Genomic DNA, 25,542 nt, shown 5'->3' with positions numbered 1-25,542 from the left:
CGAAGGATTCAAATTTATTATTTAATTCTCACTGAAGGGGGTTTTAAAATGTGTATCACAATTGAACTGTGTGCAGTAAAATTAACCTGGTTTGACATCTGGATCCAGACCTCTAAATGAGACCTTCAAAATTGCCACTGTACCATAGATGAAGCATTCTATACCACAAACAATACTGCTAAAGAGTTGGCCCTCTTCAGGCTATATTCCATCCAAGGCTTCCAGAAGTGGACCGAACTAGATATTGGTTTGTGTCTGTGTTTGCTGCTATTTTCTAGCATGTCTCATTAGATTCATGTGCTCTGCATAGTTTTTCATTCATCTATTGGTTTGACTCGTAGCATAGTTTTTCCTGTTTAAAGTCTAGAATTGGACACAGGCATGCTTTGAATTACCCACTTTGATGTTGAACCAAAGCCCACATCTCTCCACACCTTTGACCCCTTTGTCTTGGATAGACTTACGCAGTTGGTCCCTTGTCATCTGTGTAACAGCATACAGACTTAGGGATTCAACGCAAGATGTTTCAACGTAGCGAAAGAAACGCTGGGAAATCTGCGCAGTTGTGTGGGGGTTGTCTAGTTTTATGTAGGTTTTGGAAACTCAACACAAGAGCCAGTAAGTGACTCAAAACAAAGCCCACAATCTTAAGGTGGTAGGAACTCAGAAGTAACGTGTGATATAAAAGATGACGACTTATAGGAACGTTCACTGTATCCTCATGAGACTGCTTCTCCGTGACAGTTTGAGTAAACTGAAAGCCCTGCTACCCACAGCTGAGATCAGGAGATCATCCGAGCATAGAGAAAGCAGCAATAAAGAAGGCATAATGTATGCACAACAGTGGGGCTATCTGCCTTGTGGCACCGAATGATATTCTGCCTGAAAATTAACCTTTTCAGATTTCTGAAGAAAATTGTCAGGGTGGGTTTTTGAGTTGAAGAAATAGCCAACGGAGTGCCAAAGGGCGGTGTATTGATGAAAAAAGTGTACCTGAAACCCAGTGTAGGACTATTCTTGGAAATGGGTAGAATGCAGCCATCTGGGAGCAGCTTCGAATTTCACAGTTCCTTCTGTGGGCATGGATTAGCTAGAACTTGTGCAACGGGAAGCTAGGGCAGTGAAAAAAGCAGCAGAACTGATATGTTTTCTACATTGAGTCTGACCCCGCAACACTTGACAATTCGAACTAGCAGTGGTGTGTATTTCCGTTTTCATGAAGGCTGTGAAGATGCAAGGAAGACACTTGTTAAATATTTGTCATTGGTTGAGCACCTGCCAATTAAGACGAATCAAAGCCATGTAACTGACGGATGTAGAGTAACAGTATAGAGTCCAGTTGAAGTTGAAAAATGGCCTGAGAATGTGCTTTGTTCTGTGGGTATAAGCTCTGCCTTTCTAGGTCTGGCCTTGAAGCAGCTTAAGTTGTCTTGCGAGTCTTGATTTGTGGGAAAACAAACAATAATAAAATACATACATATATATAAATGTAGGGCTTTTAGTCAGCCTTCTTCATCCATTGGTGTATTGAAGGGATGTACCATGTTACAACGCATACCGTTACAACTACCTACTATTACAACGCGACCATTACAACGCATACCATTACAACGCATAGCGCTTTGAGGTGCTGGATAGTGGTAAGTATAATTTACTATTCTAACTCCAGTCCCCGTGGACCCTAGGGAAGGTGTTGGATAGTAAATTATACTTATTCCCTATCCTAGAGCGCCCCCCAGCGCAATGCGTTGTAATGGTATGCGTTGTAAAAGTCGCGTTGTAATGGTAGTGCGGAGTAACAGATGCGTTGTAACGTGTGTATACCGTATTGAAGTGTCAGTCACATTTTGATTCCACCCCCACCTGTACCATGTGGAAGTCATCCTGCTGCAGCCATTCATTCGCTTCATGTGATTGACAGCACATTTCTTTGCATATGTGCCCTAAAAGTAGTCCACTCCGTTGCCACGGCTGGTAGGCTAATCTCCTTTTCCATTTCTGCTTTCATTTTGCTTTTAGATTCATCTTTTCCTTGGGTCCTTTTTAGGTCTCGTGGCGTTGAACAGCGCGAAAGCGCCATCTCGCCAAAGACCTATTGTGAGCGACTCTGCTTCCCAGGAGAGGGGACTAGAGCTGGCCGCCCACATCTTGCAAAAGGCAATCGGAGCAGGCCGCGCGCGCGAGAACGCGCTCGCTGTGGCCATCTCCTGGGAAGGGCAAACATACACAGGCACACCTCCCCCTGCACGCATGCGCACACACAGACACACACACGAGCGCATATACACGCACGCACACATACAGAGACTCCCCACCCACCCCCCGCCGTCGCACACACAGAAGCGCACAGCCCCCCCCCCCCTCCCACTCACTCACCGCCAATTCGGTGTTCTGTAGGCTCCGCGGAGCTCTCCCTCGGGCATGGGAGCCCCGCGTCACCGTGAATTATGTCCGCCCTCCAGCGCGTGGAACATCCGAGGCCGGGGCCAATGGACTTCGAGAACGAGACTGCCACTTGAGCTGTGAAACCCCTTGCACTGTTCCTGGTAACTCGTAATGGTATGCAGGGAGTGCTGGCCCTTTAAAAACAAATTTCATTACAGGAAGTGTGTTATTATTTAGTTAAACTTATGAGGTGCTGCGTAATATTACATCCGGCCGCAGCCATTTTAAAGCTGATTTGGGCGTGTCTTTGCACCTGCCTTGTGCCCTTCTGCCGACTGTAGCCACTTAATGCCCGTGGCCCTACAACATGCCGCCTGTCACAAGAGATTTGGCTGATCTGGGCGGAGGAGAGCTCGCTGCCCCCGGGCTCCTATTAGCCTCAGCTGTGGCACCGCAACAGGTCGCGTTCGTTGTAGCCGGAGCAGGAAATGAACCCACTCAGCCACCCAGCCTGCAGGAGCGCGCGGACATGAAGGGCACGTACAGGAGGGCAGGGGCGCGCGCTCCGGCGGGGCCTCCGCAGGCTGATTGATGCCCGTCCAGCGCGAGACTGACTTTTCAATCCGGGCTCCTTTTTATGGCTGAAGGTTCAAAGCCCGGGAGGCCCTCCTGGGAGGAGGGGGGAGGTCAGGCCCTTGTGGGGGTCAAGTCAACACAATCCAGAATTCCAAGTAGAGGACTGACAAGTGAGGCTCCCACACGTGGGCTTCATGTTTGTGTCGGTGGTTTGGGGGTCAGAGGGGAGGTAAAACATCTGATTTTAAAAGGGAAGATGGCAGTAGCTTTTAAGGTACTCATTTTCAAGCTCGGGTTTTGTATGTAAACTTCAGTTTACTTTTTCTACCACGAGAGTCCTGCTTGAACAACCTATGACTTCACTTTGCAGAATTCGGTGAATATTCTGCTAAACTTTAGAACGTGCAGCTTTTTTCATTCATTAAGCAAGAGAAAATTCAGTGAAAATGTTCTCTCTATTGAATCCCTTCAGCCCATCCATAATAAACTCCTCTGGGTTTTCTTTGGGTCTGGTGTTAGCAAAGACCTTTTGACTTTAGTAACATTTTATATGTGATATACATACTTATTTATAGAGGCTCTCATGCAGAATCTTCTTCCATGGTTCTGTTGTTGTCTCATTATCGTTTATCTTTCACCAGCTACAGCAGGCAGCATGGGGCAATGGGTAGCCCACGTAAGCCATTGGCTAATCACTAGTATATGCAGTAGACCTTTGTACTCTTTACCATTCGCACAGGGAGCCTGTGCTGTGATGCACACGATGCAGTACTGAGAGGTACGGTGGGTAACACTCGGAGGATAGCGCCGAGAGGCGAGCAGGAGCAGCGCTGTGAGCAGCAGGGTCGTGTACAGGGGCAGCACTCTGAGGTACAAAGGGAATAGCGGTTGAGGTACGTACACTGTGCAGCAAGGTACACAGGGTGTGCGGCAAGCAGCCAGTAGCATCTCTGGGCTCTGTGAGGCCTGATTTTAGAGCAGCTGTTGGAGCCTTTGTCAGTCTGTCTGGAGCTCAGTCCGTGTGTCCATCGCCTTATCTCTTAGTCACCTCTTTTTCTTTACCTCCCATCAATCAAACATCGTGCTTCGGGCCCCCCCTCTCTCCTCTTGTCTCTGTTGGAAACTCTCTCTGCTCCTCGCTCTGTCTCTGCCTCTCCACCCTGTGGGCTACTCTGTGTGTCTCACTACCTCGGGCGCCCCCTGTCTCGCGGTCTTATTTACCATCTGTGCCTCGAGCAAAAGCACCCTGCAAACACACCAACACAAATAACATAACGTAACCTAACATAACATGCGTATTTGTTAAGCACACGTTCATCCTTGGTATCTTGGCACTGATAACAGATGTTTATGGTTACCCAACTCAATGAGACTCATTTAATCGTCCTCGGAAGGATGAATTGCTGAGTGGACCCAGTCTACTTACCTCTGTCTGTCGGTGTCTGACAGTGCTGTGGGTCTCGGAGTGTGAGTAAACTGACAGTGTCTACCTGTATAACGATGCCATGGGTCTCGGAGTGTCTGCAAACTGTCTAGTTACCTCTGTTTGTGTCCGACCATACTGTGGATTTGAGTATCTGTAAACGGTCAAGTAATGTCTTCCTGTCTGTCTCACCCTGCTGTGTATCTCAGAGTGTCTGTAAACTGTCTAGTTACCGGGATCTGTCTGTGTCTGACTGTGCTGTGGGTATTTGAGTATCTGTAAACTACTACCTTTGTCTGTCAGTGTCTGACCGTACCGTGAGTCTCGGAGTGTCAGTAAACTGTCTAGTTACTTTCCTCGGTCCGTCTGTGTCTGACTATACTCTGTGCCTGACTGTGTTGTTGGTCTCTGAGTGTCTGTAAACGGTCCTCTTTAGTTTCCACTGTCTGTCTGTGTCTCAAATAACGTCAGCCCGCCTTCAGGTGTCTCTGAAGCATCTTCAGCCATGCCTCCTTTCCTCTTTCTATTCTTGCTTCCTTACACTCTCATCCATTTCCCATCCTCCCGTTCCTTTGTTCATTTCTTCCTTCTTCCTCCTTTCATTCAATACTTTCTTTTTATCCTGGTCCTTCCTTTATCCCTTCTTTAATTTTTAATTGAAGAAGTGTGGCTCAATGATTAGAGCGGCAGACCCTGATGCAGAGGTCTAGCCCGGGACCAGGGTTCAATTCCCGCCTCGGCGGGTCTTGGGCGCAAAATTCCACTGACCTGATAATTCTCGCCTCGGTGCCTATTTCAATCATGGAGTCCCACTCTGCAACTCTGGGCAATAGCTTGCTTAAACTCCACAACAGCCCCCACAACGCTAAGGATGCCTGGACTCCACCTTGGGGGTGCCCAGGAGTGGACGCCTCACAGGGAAAGCCAGGATGGGTTCCACAGCGGTATTCGTACAAGCGCCTTGAGACCCTTGCGGGTGAGTAGTGCGCTATACAAGTATCAATTTTACAATTTACAATTTCTTCTTTTCTTACCTTCAACCCTTCCTTCTGCTTTTCTTCCTCATTTCCTTTCTTCTTTCTATTCATCCATCACACATCATCCACTTCCTTTCTCCCTCATTCCTTCTATCCCTTCATTTCTTCCTTTCACATTCTTTTCGCCTCCTTCTTTATCCATTACTCATTTAATTCCTTATTCCATTACTCAATCAATCAATCAATCAGTGACACTTGTAAAGCGCGCTACATACCCGTAGGGTCTCAAGGCGCTGGGGGGGGGGAGCCGCTACTGCTCGAACAGCCAGGTCTTCAGCTTCTTCCTGAAGGAGAGGTGGTCTTGGGTCAGGCGCAGGTCGGTCGGGAGGGAGTTCCAGGTCTTGGCGGCCAGGTAGGAGAAGGACCTTCCTCCTGTAGTCGCTCTTCGGATGCGGGGGACGGCGGCGAGGGCGTGGTTGGCTGATCGGAGGTGGCGTTTGGGAGCGTAGAAGTTGACTCGGCTGTTGAGGTAGCTCGGGCCTTGGTTGTGTAGGGCTTTGTGTGCGTGGGTGAGGAGGCGGAAGGTGATTCTTTTGTTGACGGGGAGCCAGTGAAGGTCTCTCAGATGTCCGGAGATGTGGCTGGTTCGTGGGATGTCGAGGATGAGTCTGGCTGAGGCGTTCTGGATCCGCTGGAGTCTCTTCTGGAGCTTGGCGGTGGTACCGGCGTAGAGGGCGTTGCCGTAGTCCAGTCGGCTGGTGACGAGGGCCTGGGTGACGGTCTTCCTGGTCTCGGTGGGGATCCACCAGAAGATCTTCCGTAGCATGCGTAGGATGTTGAAGCATGCCGAGGAGACGTTGTTGACTTGCCTGGTCATGGAGAGGGAGGAGTCCAGGATGAAGCCCAGGTTGCGTGCATGGTCTGTCGGTTTGGGTGCGGTGCCCAGGGCGGGAGGCCACCAGGAGTCGTCCCAGGCGGAGGGAGAGGAGCCCAGGATGAGGACCTCCGTCTTGTCCGAGTTCAGTTTCAGGCGGCTGATCGTCATCCACTCGGCTACCTCTTTCATCCCTTCGTGCAGGTTGGCTCTGGCGGCGGCGGGGTCGTTGGTCAGGGAGAGGATCAGCTGGGTGTCGTCGGCGTAGGAGATTATGCTGAGGTTGTGTTTGCGTACGATGGCCGCGAGGGGGCTCATGTAGACGTTGAAGAGGGTGGGGCTCAGAGATGATCCTTGGGGGACGCCGCAGATGACTTCGGTGGCCTCTGACTTGTACGGTGGTAGGCGGACTCTCTGTGTTCTCCCGTCGAGGAAGGAGATGATCCATTCCAGCGCCTTGTCCTGGATTCCGACGTTGCTGAGGCGCCGTACTAGGGTGCGGTGGCAGACCGTGTCGAATGCCGCGGAGAGGTCCGGGAGGATGAGGGCCGCTGTTTCTCCGCTGTCCATCAGGGCTCGGATGTCATCGGTGGCGGCGATGAGGGCGGTCTCGGTGCTGTGGTTGGCTCGGAAGCCGGACTGTGAGGGGTCGAGGGATCCGTTCGTCTCGAGGAAAGCGGCCATCTGCTTGTTGACGGTCTTCTCGATGACTTTGGCTGGAAACGGGAGGAGCGAGATGGGGCGGTAATTCTTGAGGTCGGTGGGGTCCGCTGTTGGTTTCTTGAGTAGAGCGCTGAGTTCGGCGTGTTTCCAGCTCTCGGGGAAGATGGTGGTGTCGAAGGATGTGTTGATGATGTCTCGCAGGTGGGGTGCGATGACAGCGTCGGCCTTGTTGAAGACGTGGTGAGGGCAGGGGTCGGTCGGTGATCCGGAGTGGATGGCGTTCATCGTGCGGATGGTGTCTTCGGTGCTGATCGGGGTCCAGGCGTGGAGGGTGGTGGTGGGGGGTGGTTGTTCGGTCATGGTGTGCGTTGGTTGGTTGTTGAAGCTGTTGTGTATGTCCGCGATCTTGTTGTGGAAGTATGAAGCCAGGGAGTTGCAGAGGTCTTGCGATGGGGTGATGTCGTTGTTTCCTGCGCTGGGGTTGGAAAGCTCTTTGACGATGTTGAAGAGTTCCTTGCAGTTGTGTGCGTTGTTGTCCAACCGGTCCTTGAATGCTGTTTTCTTGGCGGCGCGGATCAGCTGGTGGTGTTTCCGGGTGGCAAGTTTGAAGGAGGTCCTGTTGTCCGGTGTCGGTTCCCTTCTCCAGACTTTCTCGAGGGCTCGGCAGTTCTTCTTGGAGCTCTTGAGTTCGTCGGTGAACCATGGGGCTTTCTTGCTGCCGGGTCTGCTGGGCGGGGTCCTCAGTGGGGCGAGTTCGTCCGCGCAGTTGCTGATCCACTTCGTGAGGTTGTCGGCGGCCTGGCTGGGGTTCGCTGAGCTGGCAGGAGGGTGCTGGCTCAGGGAGGTGGCGAGCTGGTCTGCTGTGATCTTGTTCCAGCTTCTGCGGGCGGCCTGTTGCTGGTGGTGGTGGGTCGTTGTTTTCTTGAAGGTGAAGTGGACGCAGCTGTGGTCCGTCCATTGAAGCTCTGTGGCGTGGCTGAAGTCGATGTCCTTGCTGGATGAGAAGACAGCGTCGAGTGTGTGTCCGGCGAGGTGGGTGGGGGTGGACACCAGTTGCTTGAGTCCCAGGTTGGCGAGGTTGTCGAGCAGGGTGCTGGTGTTGCGGTCGTTGTTGTTCTCCAGATGGAAGTTGAGGTCTCCCAGGAGGATGTAGTCAGCGGAGGGGAGGGCATGTGGGCTGACGAAGTCGGCGATGTCCTCGCTGAATTGTGTGCGTGGTCCAGGGGGTCGGTAGATCAGGGTGCCTCTGAGGGTGGTGTTCGGGTTGGTGTGGATCTGGAAATGCAGAACTCACCTTCCTGCCTGAATTTGTTGCTGTCTTCTTTGAAGTTATCCTTCCTTCATACCTTTCTTTCTTTTAAACAGCACAGTACAAACACATTCTCTAGTGTATTTATGCATTTATTTAAGTTATGCTTTTTGTAAAGCACCTATAGCTCCTGAGCCTTTTTCAGACCACTTAACTGACTTGGGAAATGAATATGCTCAGTCGGTGTTTCCAATGTAGTGCCTTTCCAGAGAGTCTTCAAAATGAGGTTAGTGTGCATGCTGTACCTTAATTCCACTGGGTGTCATGTCCTCCGCCTTTTTTTTTTTTTTTTTTTTTTTTACCTGTCGCCTGCCCAAGATCAGGAAGCAGGCAAACTGAACCGGCACCTCCTCACCACTTCTTGTCAGCCAATAGCAACCCCCATGCCAAGCATACAGAAAGAACTACACTGCTATGGCACAGCACTACCAACTGCCTGCCTCCCTGCCCCTACACTGTTACCCCACAATGCAGCCACAGGACAGTGGCTACATTGCCTGTGTCTGCCCTGCAACACGTTCCTGCCATGGTGGTTTCCCACAGCTGGGTGCAATTAATAAGTACAGGGTCCCAAAGATATGTAGCATCGCAGAATAAGAACGAATATGGTAAAGGTAGGCTTTTTTTTTATTTATTAGTTTTTACTTTTATATAGCGCAAACTTGACCCGCAGGTATCAGAGCGCTTTAAATCAGCATGCTTATAACAAGCAACACTAGCACTCTATATTACTGCCAACTTTGCTTAGCATAAGCAACAGCTAACCATTCACAAACAATGTTTATATACCAATTGCAAATTAAAAAAAATAAAATAATGCAAAGCATTGTCATTTACAATGCCAGTAACTCAAACTTTAGTGCTGCGAGACCTATTGCATTGTAAATGCTTGTTAGGTCTGGACTGAGACAGAGCATAGGTTATGGCTTGAGGTTGCTCTTCAAGAAAAAAAACACACAAAGAGCTTAAAGGGCTTTGAGCCCACCCGTTACTTACATCTGGTTGGCTTCAACATCACAATGCGATTTGTACTTTTTATTACTTTTTCATTTTTTACTATTCATTGCATATGTAAAAAAAAAAGTTGACTTGCTAAGTAAGGCCTGATCTACTGGCATGGCAAATAGTTATTTTTAGTCATACAAGCCAAGATTCTTAGAAACGTCTCAAAGTCAATATTCAATCTATGATGCTGAAAACCCCACAACAGTTGAATCTTCAACACACATTTGTAAAAATATTCTATTTTCGTTCTAAGCTATGCATAAGACAGATGTTTGATTTCAGGAGTTTAGCCTGTGAATCTGTAGCGGCTCACGGGGTAACTAATTGAAGCATTCTGCTTCAATTTAGCGAATAAGGAGACAATAAAATAAAATCCAGTGGTTTTTGATGATTGACCGAAGTCAGTGACACATTTTAATTGTGGTATTTATGGCTTTAAATATATTCTTTGAGTGCTCATTTAGGTTTTGTCAAATTGGTTGTATACCACAATACCATTTCATATATGCAACGTGAAATGGGAGCCCCATTTTTCTTCAATTCTGTTTTAAAATGTATTTTATTATTCCAGGAGTGTTGATTTGTTTTCATATTCCTCCTATTTTTTTTATTATACAAGATATCCTGCTTTGCATTACAATATAGATTCTCCAAGTTCGTGTAGAGAGAATCTGGATTTCATTAAAGACACGGAGGCTAGCATTATGCGTGTAACCTTTATTGCTAGCCACTTGCAGCACTTCAAAGTATTACATCAGCAACACCCAAAACATTTGCATTAGAATGCAATTTTTGATAGAATGACCTGAAGTATATTTTACTACTGTTCCAGAATGTTGAATGTGATTTTTATGTTTTTTCAGAACACCCAAAGGATAAACACGTCTCAGTCTGCACAATCTCTTGCTACTCCTGTTGTGTCGGTGACGACCCCAAGCTTGCCCCCTCAGGGACTGCTGTACTCTGCTATGCCTACTGCTTACAACACTGGTAATGGATTTAGAAGTGTGCTCTTTTTAGATGCTGACCATGACTGTTATTTCACACTTTTGAATGCACATAAATATGAAAATGTACTTTGCGTGGTATAGATTGCATTTTTAAGAATACTGTAGATTAGTTGATATTTATTTTTCTTTCTCCATTACTTTCCTTAGTTTGTCTCTTGCTCCCTTTTTCCAATATTTGACTTGTCCATTGTATTAATGATATTTTCTGTGTTAACGGAGACTCCAAGCAGGGTTTCAGGACAGCACAGAATAGGAGCATGATAGAGAATTCGGGAGCAGGTTTACAGGACATACAGAGCTCAAACTCTGTCGTTCCAAAGAGCAGCTTTACTTCAGCTTTGATTGGACTTAAGCTCTTATTACCCTTTCACACCCTTTTCCACATATGCCTTTGGCTACCTTCAAATGGGACTTTTATCTTTCTTAAGCGAATGCATGCTGCTGATGCCCTTTGTCTATTGGATATTATGTAAACACTGTATCCTGCTCTAGGTTTTTCTGACATCTGTAGCAATGGTTCACATTCTAGTGCGGACTACATCTCCACAATGCACTGCTTAGAATTGTCACAAGATCAATCCCACTACCTCAGGAGGTGCAGAAGATTTGGACATGGATATAAACCAGGAACTTGTCAATAAAAGGAGTTCAGCAGATGATGCGGCTTGCCGTGAATTGAAATGCCCACTGAACCGCACCACTCGGACAACTAGAAACTTCGATCCAAGACCCGTCTTTGAGCGGAGGGGAACCTATTAATCCTGAGAGGGCTGCCGTGTGGACTGAGTGGGCGGCTTGTGCAGCCTTTCCCTGGATGGGCGTGCAGCTCTTAACATTTGCGGGCAGCAGAAGCTCCAATGGCTAGTTCTCCCGCACACCTACGTGTCTAAAGGTACACCCAGGAAAGTGGCAGGAGAAGGGGGTTACTGGATCTGTCGAGAATTGATGTGCCTGCAGGGGCGCAGCAGTGAACTCTTCCTCTGCTCTTATGCTCAACATACTTCATGGTACCCAGGAGACTGCTCCTGGGTGTCTCCCGAAGGCCTATTGTAGAGGAGTCCCTCAGACTGCCAATAGCTCGTGCTGCTGGGGTCGTAGCGTGGACCCACTAATTATATGTTGCAACTGCCTGAGAGACTGAGGCACTAGCCTGCATTTACAATTTTCCTGACACTGCAACGGCTGTCCCTTTTACTTGGACCTCCAGGTACTTTTACTTGCTGGCTCTGCCCTGGAGGTGCTGCTGAATGCTGGGAGTCTCTTTAGGGCCTCATGTCCATGTGCCCTCCACTGTCAACTGACTGCTTCCGCTTCGCCGTCCCTAGGAGTTCATTGGCCATAAGATGTGACTGCCTGTCACTCAGACGTTGGCCCAGTCTGCCACCACCCTCTCTTCATTGTTGCTGACACTGTCTCTTGTGCTTGAGCATCACCTGAAAATGCTCTTCTCTGCTGGCCTGGCCCTAAGCCACCTTAGATCGTATTGCTTGGACTACCCACATTGTGCACTTAAGCGAGTACCACTGGGGTACCATTCTACTCTTCACTTTCTCCTATCCTTGTTCCAGCAGATATTGCCCCCTGTGGACAGCTACAGAGAAAATGAGCCACGATGGGCAAGTCTTACCAGCACTAAACTATCGTTTTACTAGTGCAAGGCCTCGAAGGATCACCTTTAGGCACCATTGTCACGGGATGGCATTGCATCAGCACCCATGGAAGATACTACACGCCTATTGGTTGAACTGAAGGTGTCTTGTGCCATTGATGGAAAGCTGGACAACTACACCACACGACTAGACAGCCTCACTGACCCAGTGGACAGGCATGCCACAAGTGTAGATGGAGCAGATCAATGCATTTCTGAACTGGAGGACCAAAATGAAGAAATTTAAATAGACTGCAGGCAGTGGAGCAAAGACTGTTGGCGGTGGCTGCCAAGAATGAGGACCTCGGGGCACAGTCGCACCGCAACATCCTCAAAATTGTGGGCATAGCTGAAACCACCGACATGACCTAGATTAGCTATTTAAGGAGCATCTCTTACTAGAACTATTTGGCTGGGACAACTTCACCAGTATATTTATGGTTGAATACTTCAGCCGATCAGTTGTCGCTCGGCCGGCCCCTGGCACGCTGCCGGGACCCATCATAGCGAGCCCCTGAACTGTCAGGACAGAGATGTGGTCCTGCACCTTCTCAAGGAGGAGCAACACAGACCAGGGAAACCAATAATCGCCCAGGTACCTGGGTGAAGTATATACACACACATTCCCCTTGAAGAAGGAAAACTATTTGAACTTAGTCATTCACTTAGAAGGATTTGGTGTTGTCAAACCATACAATCCCATAAATATTTAAAACCGCATTACATACATCAAGTATGAATCAATGTTAGGTGCGGGGTTGAAAAATCTAGAGAATCTGATCTTGTGCCTAGACCAAGTGGCACTCCGGGCGGTCTCCAGACTAAAACAACTACAATAAAATGCATAAAAACAATAAATAATAAATAAGAGTGGCATGGAAGTAATTAAATGTAATATCTGAAAGAGACAGTTAATTATGGATTCCTCTCCTTCGAATTGACCCCAAGCGTCAGACTGGATCTGGTGTATTTTTTCCTCCGCAGTACCTCTGTGCATTAATAGGTGGCGTCTGTCGACTCAGCGTTTGTTGTTGCATCGTGGACGCTGGAATGACGTTGCAGTATCTACTTAGCAGTCCTTGCTTTTTCCATGCCAGCCAGCGCAGATCCGGAGAGAGCAGTACCTAGAGTCACTTTTTGACTCCATTTTTTGCGACTTTTGTCGACACCTTTTTTGACTCGATCGACTCCTGGTGCACATATGGATGTCACTTCGGCCCGACTTCCTGTCACAAATTGATGTCGGTCACGGACCGCACCTAGTGTGCCTCTGGTGCCTAGAGCGCTACCATGACCAGAAGTCGTGCTCCGTCTGCCGGGCCATAGAACCCGAAGTCTTTGCGGGAGCGGTCCCGAAAGCCTCTTGAGTCCCGGCAGTCCGCTCCGTGCCGTTGGAGGTCCCGGTAGAGAGGGAGGTCATGGGACCACCACCACCACCATTCGTCATCGAAGTCTTCGTCTAAGTCGAAGCACAAGAAGAAGGTGAAGAAGCATTGTTTCCCTTCGTGTTTTCCCTGTCTGTTAGCCGACGGGACTCATGAGGTAGTCGTCTAGCTCCACCTGTGGAGCCTGATGGGTCGACTTGGGCCTTCCCTCCCTTTCCGGGACCCGAAGCGACCCCTGCCCAGCTTCAAAGCTTTTACGGCGGCTCGCCCTCCGTCCCCGCGGACTCGGTTGGGGTCTCTTGGCATTCGATGTTGGCGGCTTCGGCTCCAGCGCCTCATTACCCCCAAGGATACAGGCTTGGATCCTGATCAGCGGCGGTCGACCTTGTGACACCTACAGCTCCGAATCCAGTGACGACACCCCCGCTGCCTACGCCTATTGTGTCCCCCGTGTTTCTTACCACCCTGAGTGGCTCACAGGCGAGGGTGAGGAGGACTTTGCATGCTATTTCCCCCTCCAGTGGCTACAGAGGAGGGTGCATCTTACGCAGTGGTGTTGCATAGGGCAGCCGAGGCCGTAAACCTCAAGCTTCCTACAGTGGCGTTGAGGACTAATCTCCTGACAGAAGAGCTTCAACTGGCAGCGGGCTCCTCGGAGCCCTTGCTGCTGTTCAATGAGGCCCTTTCGGACATCCTTTTGGGCACTTGGTCCAAGCCCAACACAGGGACAGGATGATTGCCGGATGCCATCTCCCAGCCGACCCCATTTTCCTCTATTCCCATCCTACCTCTGAGAGCTCGGTAGTCCATGCCTCAATGTCCAAGGGTGTATTCCCTAATGCGCCACATGTTGGGGAATCCAAGATGCAGGACCACCTTGGAAAGAGGTTTTCTTTCTCCAGCTTGGGACTGCGGTCGGTGAACACCGCATGTCGGTTACTCCCACTCGATGTGGCACACGGTTACACAGGTGCTGCTAAAGTGCTCGGAGGCGGCCGGGGGCATGCTCTCCTGTGCTGTTGCCGAAGGGAGCGACGCAGCGAAGTTCACCATCCGGTATGGGCTGGACACTGCCGACTCACTGGGCAGGACGATTTCCACGTCAGTAGCATTGAGATGCTACGCATGATTGAGGTTCACTGGCTTTTTGGGGGATGTCCGGGCAACACTTTTGGACATGCCCTTTGATGGCCATCGCCTGTTTGGCGACAAGGCATACAACGCGCGTGAGCGCTTTATGTATTCTAGGGCTTCCGCCAGATCCTTAGGCCTCGCTTCCACCTCCTGCCCAGCGTAGTCTGCTTTTTCGCCCCTTTAGTGGCTATGGAAGTTCCGCCCAGAGCCACAGGCCTGCGCAAGCTGTCTAGCCTCTGCGTGGCCGGGGACGTGGATCCCACCGCCTGGGCGCGGGAGGGCGGGCCAGTCTACCAGCACCCATCTGCAGCAGCCTCCAAACCCTCCTAGTCCGACCTTTCAGACCCTTCAATTGCCAGTGGGCGGCAGGATTCACCATCACCTCCCCCACTGGCTCAAATTCACTTTGGACAGGTGGGTTTTGCAGATGGTCCCAATGGGCTACTCCCTCCCCTCCTTCCTCTCCCCTTCAAGGGGCTACTCCCTCACCTCAATTCCATTGCATGTCGGAGGATCAGCTGGCCCTTCTCCAACACGAAATGACGGCTCTCTTGGCCCAGGGAGCCATTGAGCGCGTTCCTGCCCCTGAAGTCAGTCGTGGTTGTTATTCCCACTACTTTCTGGTGCCCAAGAAGGACAAGGACCTGCGTCCTATCTTTCGATCTCAGAAACGTCAACGTTTCCTCCGGAAGGAGAAGTTCAAGATGTTTACTCTGGCTCAGGTCCTGTCTGCTCTCGACCTTGGAGACTGGATGGTAGCGTTCGTCTTGCAGGACGATTACTTCCACATCCCCGTCCTGCCTACTCACTGGCGTTACCTGCAGTTCACGATAGGTCACAAACACTTTCAGTTTACCGTGCTCCCCTTTGGCCTCACCAGCGCCCCTCAGGTGTTCATGAAAGTGATGGCGGTGGTTGCAGCTCATCTGTGCAGATCAGGGGTTCCAGTCTTCCCCTATCTCGACAACTGGCTGTTGAAGGCAGGCTCGCTCCAGGGGGTCGTCTCCCACCTCCAGACTATGGCCGAGCTCCTGCATTCGCTGGGGTTTACCATCAATGTGCCAAAGTCACACCTGATCCCCTCTCAGAAGCTTCTTTTCATCGGAGCGGTTCTGGTAGTTTCATGCTTATCCTCCCGAGCAACGAGTCTGGTATATTCAGGCTATGATTCATATCTTTCAGACTCTACCCTGAGTTTTGGTCAGCATCAGGAGAATCTTTCTGATTGTGTCTAGATCTCGGAGGGCACTGCGCACCAGTTTTAGTGGTGGCTAACGAATCGGGATTGGTTCAACGGCAGATCCTTCTCCCTTCCCCAACCAGAGTTCACCGTGGTGACAGATGCATCACTGCTGGGGTAGGGTGGGGCAGCCACATGGGAGAGGCGAAGGTCAGAGGCCTGTGGTCTCCGGCCGAGTCTGGGCTCCATATCAACATTTTGGTGCGTCTGGCGATTTTGTCCTGCACTTAAAGCATTCCTTGCCTCTGTCCGGGGAAGAGTGCGGTAGGTGTCCACAGACAACACCACCGCCATGTTGTACTGCAACAAACAGGGCGTGGTGGGGTCGTGGACCCTATGTCAAGAAGCTCTCCGCCTTTGAACATGATGCAATAGGGGCATGATGGATCACGAATGGCGTCTTCACTTGGAGGTGGTGCAAGGACTCTTTCAGCAGTGGGGAGAGCCTTGGTTAGATCTATTTGCCACCAAAGAGAACACAAAATGGCAGCAGTTCTGCGCATTAGAATTTGCAAGGCGGCACTCACTAGGCTTCGCTTTTCGTCGTGAGTGGATTTGCGGTCTTCTATACGCCTTTCCGCCGATACCACTTCTGCCCAGAGTGACTTGGGCCCAGTCTCGCTTGATCTTCAGTATTCTTGTGGCTCCAGATTGGGCAAGAAGAGTATGGTATCCCGAGCTGTTACACATGGCCATCGATCCTCTGATCATACTGCCTCTTTGGGAGGATCTTCTGTCACAGCAGCAGGGAAAGTCCTCCACCCGAACCTGTCCAGCCTCCTGCTCCTTGCGTGGAGATTGAGTGGCGACAGTTGACAGCTTTTGACTTTCCTCCCCAAGTCTGTAATGTTATCTTGCCAGCCAGGCGTCCCTCCACTAAAACGGTATACGCCTGTAGATGGAACATATTTGTTGCATATTGTGCAGGAAAGGCTGTGGATCTCCTTTCTGTCCTCCTTCTGAGGTTCTCCTCTTCATTCTTTCTTTGGCCCAGCAGGGCTCTGCTCTGGGCACTCTAAAAGGCTATCTTTCGTGGCCATTTAGGCCTTTCTTCCTCTTCCTGACCAGCCTTCTCTTTTCAAGTCCCCTATTGTAAATTGCTTCTTTAGGGCATTACTCCAGTTCCTTTTGTAATGCCTCAGTGGGACTTGAACCTGGTTCTGACCTATCTTATTTTCACTCCCTTCGAGCCGCTACATAACTGTCCTCTCAGACTTCTGACACCTATAAACTATCTTTCTGGTCCCCATCACCTCTGCTCGCAGGGTGAATGAGCTGCAGGCTCTTTCTTCAAAACCTCCTTTCTTGGCAGTTCATCCGGACAAAGTTGTCCTTCGCACTAGGCCTCCTTTTCTCCCAAAAGTGGTTACTTCTTTCCACAAAAGACAGGCCATCACTTTGCCCACTTTCTTCCTGCCCCGCTTCCTTCTAAAGGGGAAGAGAGGCTCTACAATCTGGATCCAAAACGTTAGCTTTCCTTCTATCTAGATCACACAAAACAATTTCGGGTGTATGACTAGCTTTTTTTTGGTTATGTGGGCTTCAAGAAAGGTCGGGCTGTGCAAAAGTGAACCATCTACCGATGGGTCGTTCTTTGCATTAAAATCTGCTATTCTTTGGCGAAAAAGGAACCTTCGGTGGGCTTGTGCCCCCATTCCACCAGGCCGACTGCAGCCACTACTGCTTTAGGACGTGGTATCCCCCTTCATGACATCTGCCAGGCAGCTACATGGGCTTTCTTGCACACGTTTACTAAACACTACTACCTGGACGGCCAAGTCCGGAAAGACAGCTTTATTGGCCGTTCTTTTTCTCTAGGACATCCTGGTGTGAACTTGGTTAACATACCCACCTTCGGGGTTGGTATTGCTGGGGTATCTATTCTAAGGTGAGGAATTCATAACTATTTGTCTCTTTCAGATGAACAAGTTACTTACCTTCAGTAACGATATAGCTATAAGAGACTGATTATTTATGGACTCCTCACAGCCCCACCCATCCTCCCTGTTCTGCGAGCTGACTTCTAGGGTAAGGGACTTCCCTTCAGGGCCCTGGTTTTGTGCACCAGTGGTCAGTGTCTTGCATGGCTCTGTGCTTCTGGCATGGAATGTCCTGTAAAGAACTAACGTCAGCGCGCAGGGGCAGTGTCTAAGTAGATACTGCAGTGTCATTCCAGCGACCACAACGCCAACGACTAACCTGGAGTTGATAAACGCGTAGTCGACCCGCGGCCAGGGATGTACTTCTGAGGAAAAATTCACCAGATCCAAGAGGTGCATTCTGCACATTACAGCAAATTCAGTGTCCTATATGGTCACACATGCAAGACGAATAGTCTTTTTGTTTTTGTCTCTTTCTAAAGTTCCTCTCTGTTATACCCGGCTCTTTTGAGTGATATTTTCATTGATCGTTATGGATGGCCTCTTGCCACCAATTTGAGAGCTAAACGTCTAGCTTCATCAAAGTAATTTGCTTTTGAGTGCACTGTTGTCTGATGCTGAGGAACTGCCCAGCGGGCAAAGTGTCGCTCCAATTTCTCCTCAGATGGTGGCTATCATATTTTAGTAAAGTGTTCCTTGCAGTTGGTTTTGTGTATTGGTTCATATAAAGTAAGCCACAATCATTGCTAATTACAAGATCCAAGAAATTGATTTGGTGGTTGTTGTATTCCAAAGAGAAATGCAAATGAGCACTTTGGTTATTAAGCCACACATGGAGCGCCTGTGGAGCTTCAGGAGTTCTTTGCCAAATCAAAAACAAGCATATACAATGCAATAGGTCTCGCATTTACGCGAGTTTGAGCTACTGGCATTGTATATGATAATGCGTTTTATTTAGGTTTGGGTTTTAAAAACATAAATAAAACACATTGTCATTTACAAATACTGCTAGCCTAAACTCTGCAAATGCGAGACCGAAGTCAGGCGAACTGAAACCCCGGATCTGATCTGACCTGGCTGCCGTTGCTCTGCTGCTGCCTCTGCGCTCGAGCGCCGTCCCTGCCTCACGGCTCCTTCTTCCAGCCTGCTCTGCCACAGCTAATGCCTGCTGCTGCCTAAGAGGCTGGCATATTAGGTTTTCCTCCTTCCAAGCTCACGCGCCAAGTGCCTTTGACAGCAATCTTCACTTCCTCCAGGAAGTAACCTTCGTCAAAGTTATGGTCTGTTATGGATACTTGAAGTTGCCTGTGTCGTCAGGATCGTCCTCAATGGAGTTCAACGAACTTGACCAGGGTTGTAATGTTTGGCTTGCGTGTGTCCCGGAGCATACGAAGACAGCTCGATGGGTTGACAGCCGGCTGCACAGATGTGTGTGAAAGCTGCGGGACAAGAGTAAAAATCCGACATTGCCCGCTCTGCATTCATCCTTTGGTGCAGACAGAATGAGGATCAGAAAGTGAGCTGTGTGGTAATGCAGTTACGTTCTAGTGTTCCGCTAGGCGGAACAGGAAAGGGAATCAGCGGAAACGGAAGGCGGCCATGTTGCATCATTGGCGCCGACCGTTCCAACGCCGATGGTTGTGTCCCGGCGCTCCGTAATAAAGCAAACAGTAAATCTTCACCAAGTGGTCCTGCATATCATTTATAACCTCCACAATGGCGACGAGTGTTCAGGCGTGACGCCCAACCCACGCGCAGCGTGCCACGAGGTAGAAGCTGGATCGACAGGGGCAAATTTCTTCCGATTTATACGGAGCGTGGCAGAGGACCGAGTGGAGCACAGCACAGAGCGCCCAGCAGACTCCAGACCACAGCTGATACTCTGCGAGCACAGGTAGGCCTGCAGACGCCCAGCACCCGCTCACCACAGGGCCGAGCCTCATTCACAGCCGGCTGGCTGCCACCTCGCAGCGAGCATAGCGATAGTGCCTGTGCAGCGTGGGACTGACCAAGTGCTTGAGGGGACCCCGGCCCAGGCGAGGAGCAGCCGCGCTCAGCAAGCTGGCGGACCTAGCAGGAGGCGGAGGAGAGCTGTCCGACGTTCACCCTAAAGGGGAGGCAGGCTCCCGAGCGGGAAGGGAAGGCAACGCGCAGACACTGCCGGCTCCCGAGCGTGACCGGCAAGAGGGGGACAGTGACAGCGACCTTGAGGCGAGGGACCAGGCCGGACAAAACGCGCCAGGGAGCCCCCAAGGGAGAGCCGTCAACACCCAGCCCGCCAGACGCAGAACCGACAACATGGCGGTACAGTCGTCGACCCTCACGCAGCTCGTACCATTCCTGACCAACTCCGGAGAGCCTGAAAGGTTGTGGGAAGACTGGAAGAGATAATTCCTCAACTACCTCGATGCGTTAGAGGAGGAAGCAGGCCACCATACTCCAGTAAAAGAAGAAAAAAAATCTTGTTACATAATCTGGGCCCGGAAGGGATTAGAGTCTACGACACCATCGTAAAAGTAGAAAGGGACGCCACGGACACTGATGTATTCAGCCACGCTATTGCTGACCTAGACGCACACTTCAGGCCGGTCGTGTGTGTTGCGATTGACCGCTACAAATTTTTCCAAAGGAAGCAAAAGAGTAATGAAACAGTAGATGAATACGTGGTGGCCCTGCAAAAACTCGCACTCACATGCAAGTTTGGTACTCTACACGACGACCTAATCAGGGACCAGATTATCATGCACACTTCAAGCACCCACGTCCAGGAGAAACTATGGGTGAACGGGGATGCCCCACTCAAAGAAATCTGGGCTATGGTAAAGAAAGTTGAACTATCCAAACGCTGCGCCAAAGCCGCAAAACAGGAAGCAGGGGGTACACAGTCGGTGTGCCAGATAATGACGCAACAAAGAGGAGAGCGTCCCAGGCAAAGAGAACCGCAGAAAAATCTGGAAAGCAGAAGGCAAAAGTCCACCAATCCTTCAGATCTGAGAGGGAACAAGGGAGGACGTCAAAGCTGCTACAGGTGCGGGAGTACTACACATCTAGGAAATGACAAGGTGTGCCCTGCGTTCCGAGCAAAATGTTCATATTGTGGAATATTCGGTCACTACGAAAAAGTATGCCGCCGTAAACCTAAAGGGACAACAGTCAAGTACGTAGACCGAGAACAACAGGACGAAGCCACTGAATCGGAGGACACGGAAGATTTGGAGGGAATCCTGTACATAGATGTCCAAGTACTAGAGATGGAAGGGTCAGGATCGGACAAACCCAGATTGGACATGTGCATCGGAGGAATTCCTTTGGAGATGATAGCGGACAGTGGAGCTCCCATCTCCATAATCCAAAGAAAAGTATGGGAAGACAAGTTCGTGTCAATACACGGAGAGAAGCTACACCCCATGGATTTGCGACCCGTCACATACACCGGACAGAAGATCCCGATGTTGGGGTACTGTCCCCTATCGTTTGAGTTCAGAGACCGCCAAGCCATGTGCAAACTATACATAGCGGAGAAAGGCCCTTCGGTGTTAAGCTGGAGAGACCAGGGTGCCTTAGGGATTCAACTCAATCCGGGAGGAATCAAGAAGATCCTACTCATGGATATGGAGAAAAGAGACTACGTCGAGTCGTGGAAACGGGCGTACCCAAGAGTGTTCAACGGCCAAATAGGGGAGCTGACGAGATACAAGCATCTTATCAAGCTAAAAGAAGGAGCGACTCCTGTAGTGCACAAAGTGAGGAACATCCCGTTCAGGAGCAGGGAGGCGGTACAACAGGAGCTGGACAGACTCGAAAAGGAAGGGGTGATCAGAGCCATAGAGAGTGCAGAGTGGCTTTCTCCCTTGGTGGTGACTCAAAAGCCGAACGGCAAGGTCCGGTTGTGTGTGGACCTGAGAGAATTAAACAAGAATATAGTCATCGATGAGGGCTACCACATATTTCTGTGTTCCTGCTTTATTTAGGACTGGTCCCAATATGTCCACTGACAGCATCTCCCAGGGTCCGTCAGGTACGGGGAACTTTCCCAGGGGAGGTCTGATTAGGCTTTGCGACTTGTCTGCTTTGGCACATGACTCGCGTTGTCTCACGTGTCGTTCGACTTGCACATCGATGGCCGGCCACCAGTAAGCTTGCCTGGCCAGGGCCTTGGTCTTTGTGATGCCCTGGTGCCCATCGTGTAGTAGGACCATTAGATGTTCTAGTATGCCTTGGGGTGGTACCACTTTGTCCCCTCAACATTTCCAAGCTGCCATTAACGATGGTTTAGACTGGGAGAAAGAACTGGAAAAGTGATATGGGCATACAGAATCACGCCGGGAAGCACAGGTTATAGCCCCTTTAAAGTTTTGAGAGGAAGAGAAGCATTTACCAAGGACAACATGGCATGGAGGAAGTTGGTGGTACAGAGCAAATGGTCTCCAGCGGTAGTAAAAAGAAACTTGGAGAGAGCACAAGAAGTGTACACGACTCATTTCAACAGAAGTCACAACGTGAAGGAAGCTGAACTGGAGAAGGGAGACTGGGTGAGAGTCAAGCTGGCTGTACTCAAGAAGAAAGGCGAGAGCAAGTTCTCACCTCCATTACAAGTACTAGAACCCTACGCCCGGTCGGCCTTGCTCAGTGATGGGAAGGTATGGTCACAGGATAGGATGGCCAAATGCAGCAAGACCATCAAGTGGGAAAGTGAAGTGGAAGGAGGAGCAGAGGATGTCGTGGAAGACGGAGAAGAGGAAAGTAGCGGAAGGAGAAATGAGGAAGTAGAAGAAGGTGTGCCGAAGGTGGAGGAGAGCGAAGGCGAAGCGAGAGAGAAAAGAAGAGGAGTAGCAACAAAGAAGAAGAGAACGAGAAAGTGATGAGCGAAGGTGGCGAAAGAGCAGGAGAGCAATGGGGAAGGAAAGAGCAAGTTAGCAGTGAGAGAATGGAGAGAGTAAAGACCAGAGCTGGTAGAGAAGTCAAGACGCCCGAAAGATTTAAAGACTATAACATGGACTAGAAGTAAGACTTTTGTTGATTGTTATCACAGTGATTAAAGGGGGGAGATATGTGGTAATGCAGTTACGTTCTAGTGTTCCGCTAGGCGGAACAGGAAAGGGAATCAGCGGAAACGGAAGGCGGCCATGTTGCATCATTGGCGCCGACCGTTCCAACGCCGATGGTTGTGTCCCGGCGCTCCGTAATAAAGCAAACAGTAAATCTTCACCAAGTGGTCCTGCATATCATTTATAACCTCCACAAGCTGTTTCCTGCTGTAACCCTGTAAAGCATGCGTAGACCGATCCTTTTTAAGGAAACTGCAGCCTACTCCCTTAATTGTAAAGCTGAAGTTGGCTCTTGCTGTCTCAATCAGTCTGACCTCGGAAACCGCAGCTATGCAGATATATCTCCCTCCGGTCCCACAAGGGAAAGTGCTATGATTGTTCTCAGGTGTCCAAAACCAGATTTTAAAACTCTAGTTCCAGTGGCACAGGGTCACCGAGGTGACTATACAGTTTCTGTGACAGAAATACCGTGCAGGTGCCTGATCAAAACCCATAGACAAAATCGGTTTCACCTAAAGCAAGGAGTCAGCGGCATCGCTCCCAGCAACATCGTAAAAAAACATCACATGGTTATTTTACGGTGTTGCTGGGAGCGATGCCGTCAATACTTTGGCTTGGATGAAATAATGCGCGGGAGAAAGGCATGCAGCAGCCATGATATTATATTGTACAAAAAAAAGCGAGTTGCTCACCACAAAACGTGCACGCGGGATGATTTAATGTAAAATAAAATAAAAAATATTTGCAATGCAATAGATCTCGCATTGAAATGTCAGACCTATGGCATTGGAAAGAAGTGTTCGCCATTGTCTCGGCTGCCTGTAAAGAGAAAGCCTGCTGAATGTAAACAAAGCATCTTCTGCCTGCAGTAAGAGAAACTCAATAAAGAAAATAGTGCTTACAAGACTAAATAACACGCACCGTGTAACAACCGAAGTAAAACGGCCAGACGCCATGGAAGGTTACACATGCTGACAAGGCGTTACTAAGAAGGGGCTAACAATCCTATTTACAGATCAGAAGCTAGCATTTACGAAGGACAATGAGACAAGGCAATGACGAATATGGGTAGAGAGTGGGCGGGGCTGATATTCCATACTTCACGATTAGCCCCTCAGAGCAGCGCATGAGTGCGGACTCTTGGCTCGACCTAAAAAACATTAACTCAACCAACCAAGCGAAACCGCTTGCCCTCTGTGCACTGTTGCTTATCACTGCTGGGAATATCTTAAAAAAAGCTAATCAAATTTCTTTCATAACATTTCGCAAAATACTCAACGTATGGTTTTTGTCAACACTTTTTTACTGAAAGTTTACAGTTGATCAGAACATTATTCAATTTCATAATATTCAGTTTACATTTACAATACATTCCTTTAACAATCCATTGTTTCTTTTAAGAAATGCCAAGTTGCCCTATGCATTTCGGGCCCCACGGCCCTTCGTCAGGGGCTGCATCTGAAAAACATTAAAACAATACATTCACAACACTTATATAACCTCGAATGACACAGGTTACAGTCATTAACTGCCATGATTCCTATACATCATTACATCATCAAATAGTATTATTGAAAGGGATTTTGCAATTGGTAACTTGTGTTATAGTGGAAAAAATAAAGGGAAAAAAACGAAACTATAAAGTGACCGTTAACAATTGTTATACTGAATAAGCCAGACCGGCTGAAAAAATCACTCACTTATGAGTGGAAACCTGTGATATTCAAGAAGAACTGTCCTGACTTTTCAGAGTTGTTCAATAATGAACTAGCACCTGAATGTTAGAAAGGAAAGAGTCTCACTCCACTTTAAACAGCACTGTTAGGTGAGAGTAAGAAGTGCTGGGTATACACTCAGAACTAACCTTGTTGGGAGCGACACTCTAGTTTCATGCAGTTTTAAACTTCTGGATTCCGCGTTCCAGGGTGCCTAAAAAAAGCACATAACTTTAGTGACCTCGTTCTGCTGAATGAATGCTGTGCATTTTAAATAGGAAGACGGGTCACAAACCTGTGTTTCAACAGTCTGCCCTGCGGAGTCTATATGTCTATATAGCAACCCCATTTCCAAATATGGGAGATGAAATGCTTACAGGCAGAATACATAGTCTTTTCTTGAAGGTTTTCTACATATAAATTGGCCTTGGAGTTGACTGTGTAAGACTCCCTTCCCATTTTGGACACAGTTACACCCCCTATGCAGTCTAGCAGGTTACTTGAATTGGGTGACACCAGTGGCTTAGAATCTTGTCCAGTCTCCTCCTGGTTTGGCTACAGAGGCGAGTTCCGCTCTGGTGGAAATTCTCAATCGAGTTTCAGTTGTACTGCACTTAAAACTTCCTCCTGTGGAATTGCCAACAGAGACTTTACTTAGCATTCTACTTCCTGACCAGTCTAAAGTAGAGCCTGTCCTTCCTTATGGTGACTGTCTTTTCGATGCCCTGTTGGGTGCTTGGGCTTAGCCTGAACCAGGGATCCCTGTAGATCGCTCTTTTTCTCACAGGCATTGCCCGGCCCCAGAGAGCCCGTCTGAGAGATTTGTGGGACAAGCTGCTTTAGCCACCCAAAGTATTGATTTTATTCCTACGGAACAAGAGGCCAGGAAATTTTACACTTGTGGTAGGCGTATTTTCTCCTCTTCTAGGTGTGCCCTGTGATCTCTGAACACTTCTTGTGTCTCTGCTCTCACGCCTTGTGGGACTCAGTGGAATGCCTCTTGTCCTTCCTTGAGAATGCTCTTGTTCCATTGACTGGAAATAGCCAACAAGCGGCCACACTTCGCATCTGCTGTGATATGGATACCACTGATCATGTTGGTCGGGCTATGGCCTTATCCATTGCTCTATGTCTGTTTGCATGATTGCGTACATCCAGGTTTTCAGAAACTGTGCAAACTACTTTGACTTGTCAATTCAATTCAAGTTTTTATTGTTTGATTAGTTAAAATCATTACCAAAACCCCCCTAGAAAAATGGAATAAGAACTG

General features: G+C 49.1%; 1 protein-coding gene across 6 annotated transcripts in view; it reads left to right on the top strand.

Moving 5' to 3' along the window:
* MEF2A (myocyte enhancer factor 2A) overlaps nt 1-25,542 on the top strand; it is a 500,550-nt gene that overhangs the window by 435,229 nt on the left and 39,779 nt on the right. For all 6 annotated transcript variants that reach the window (XM_086958071.1, XM_086958070.1, XM_086958073.1 and 3 more), the window contains one exon: nt 10,076-10,202. In XM_086958071.1, the coding sequence (XP_086814197.1) occupies nt 10,076-10,202 (127 nt within the window). The remainder of the gene's footprint in view (nt 1-10,075; nt 10,203-25,542) is intronic.

This window comes from Lissotriton vulgaris, chromosome 2_1 (assembly GCF_964263255.1).
Source record: "Lissotriton vulgaris chromosome 2_1, aLisVul1.2, whole genome shotgun sequence".
Taxonomy (NCBI): Eukaryota; Metazoa; Chordata; class Amphibia; order Caudata; family Salamandridae; genus Lissotriton; species Lissotriton vulgaris.
This window is presented reverse-complemented; position numbering and strand designations above follow the sequence as displayed.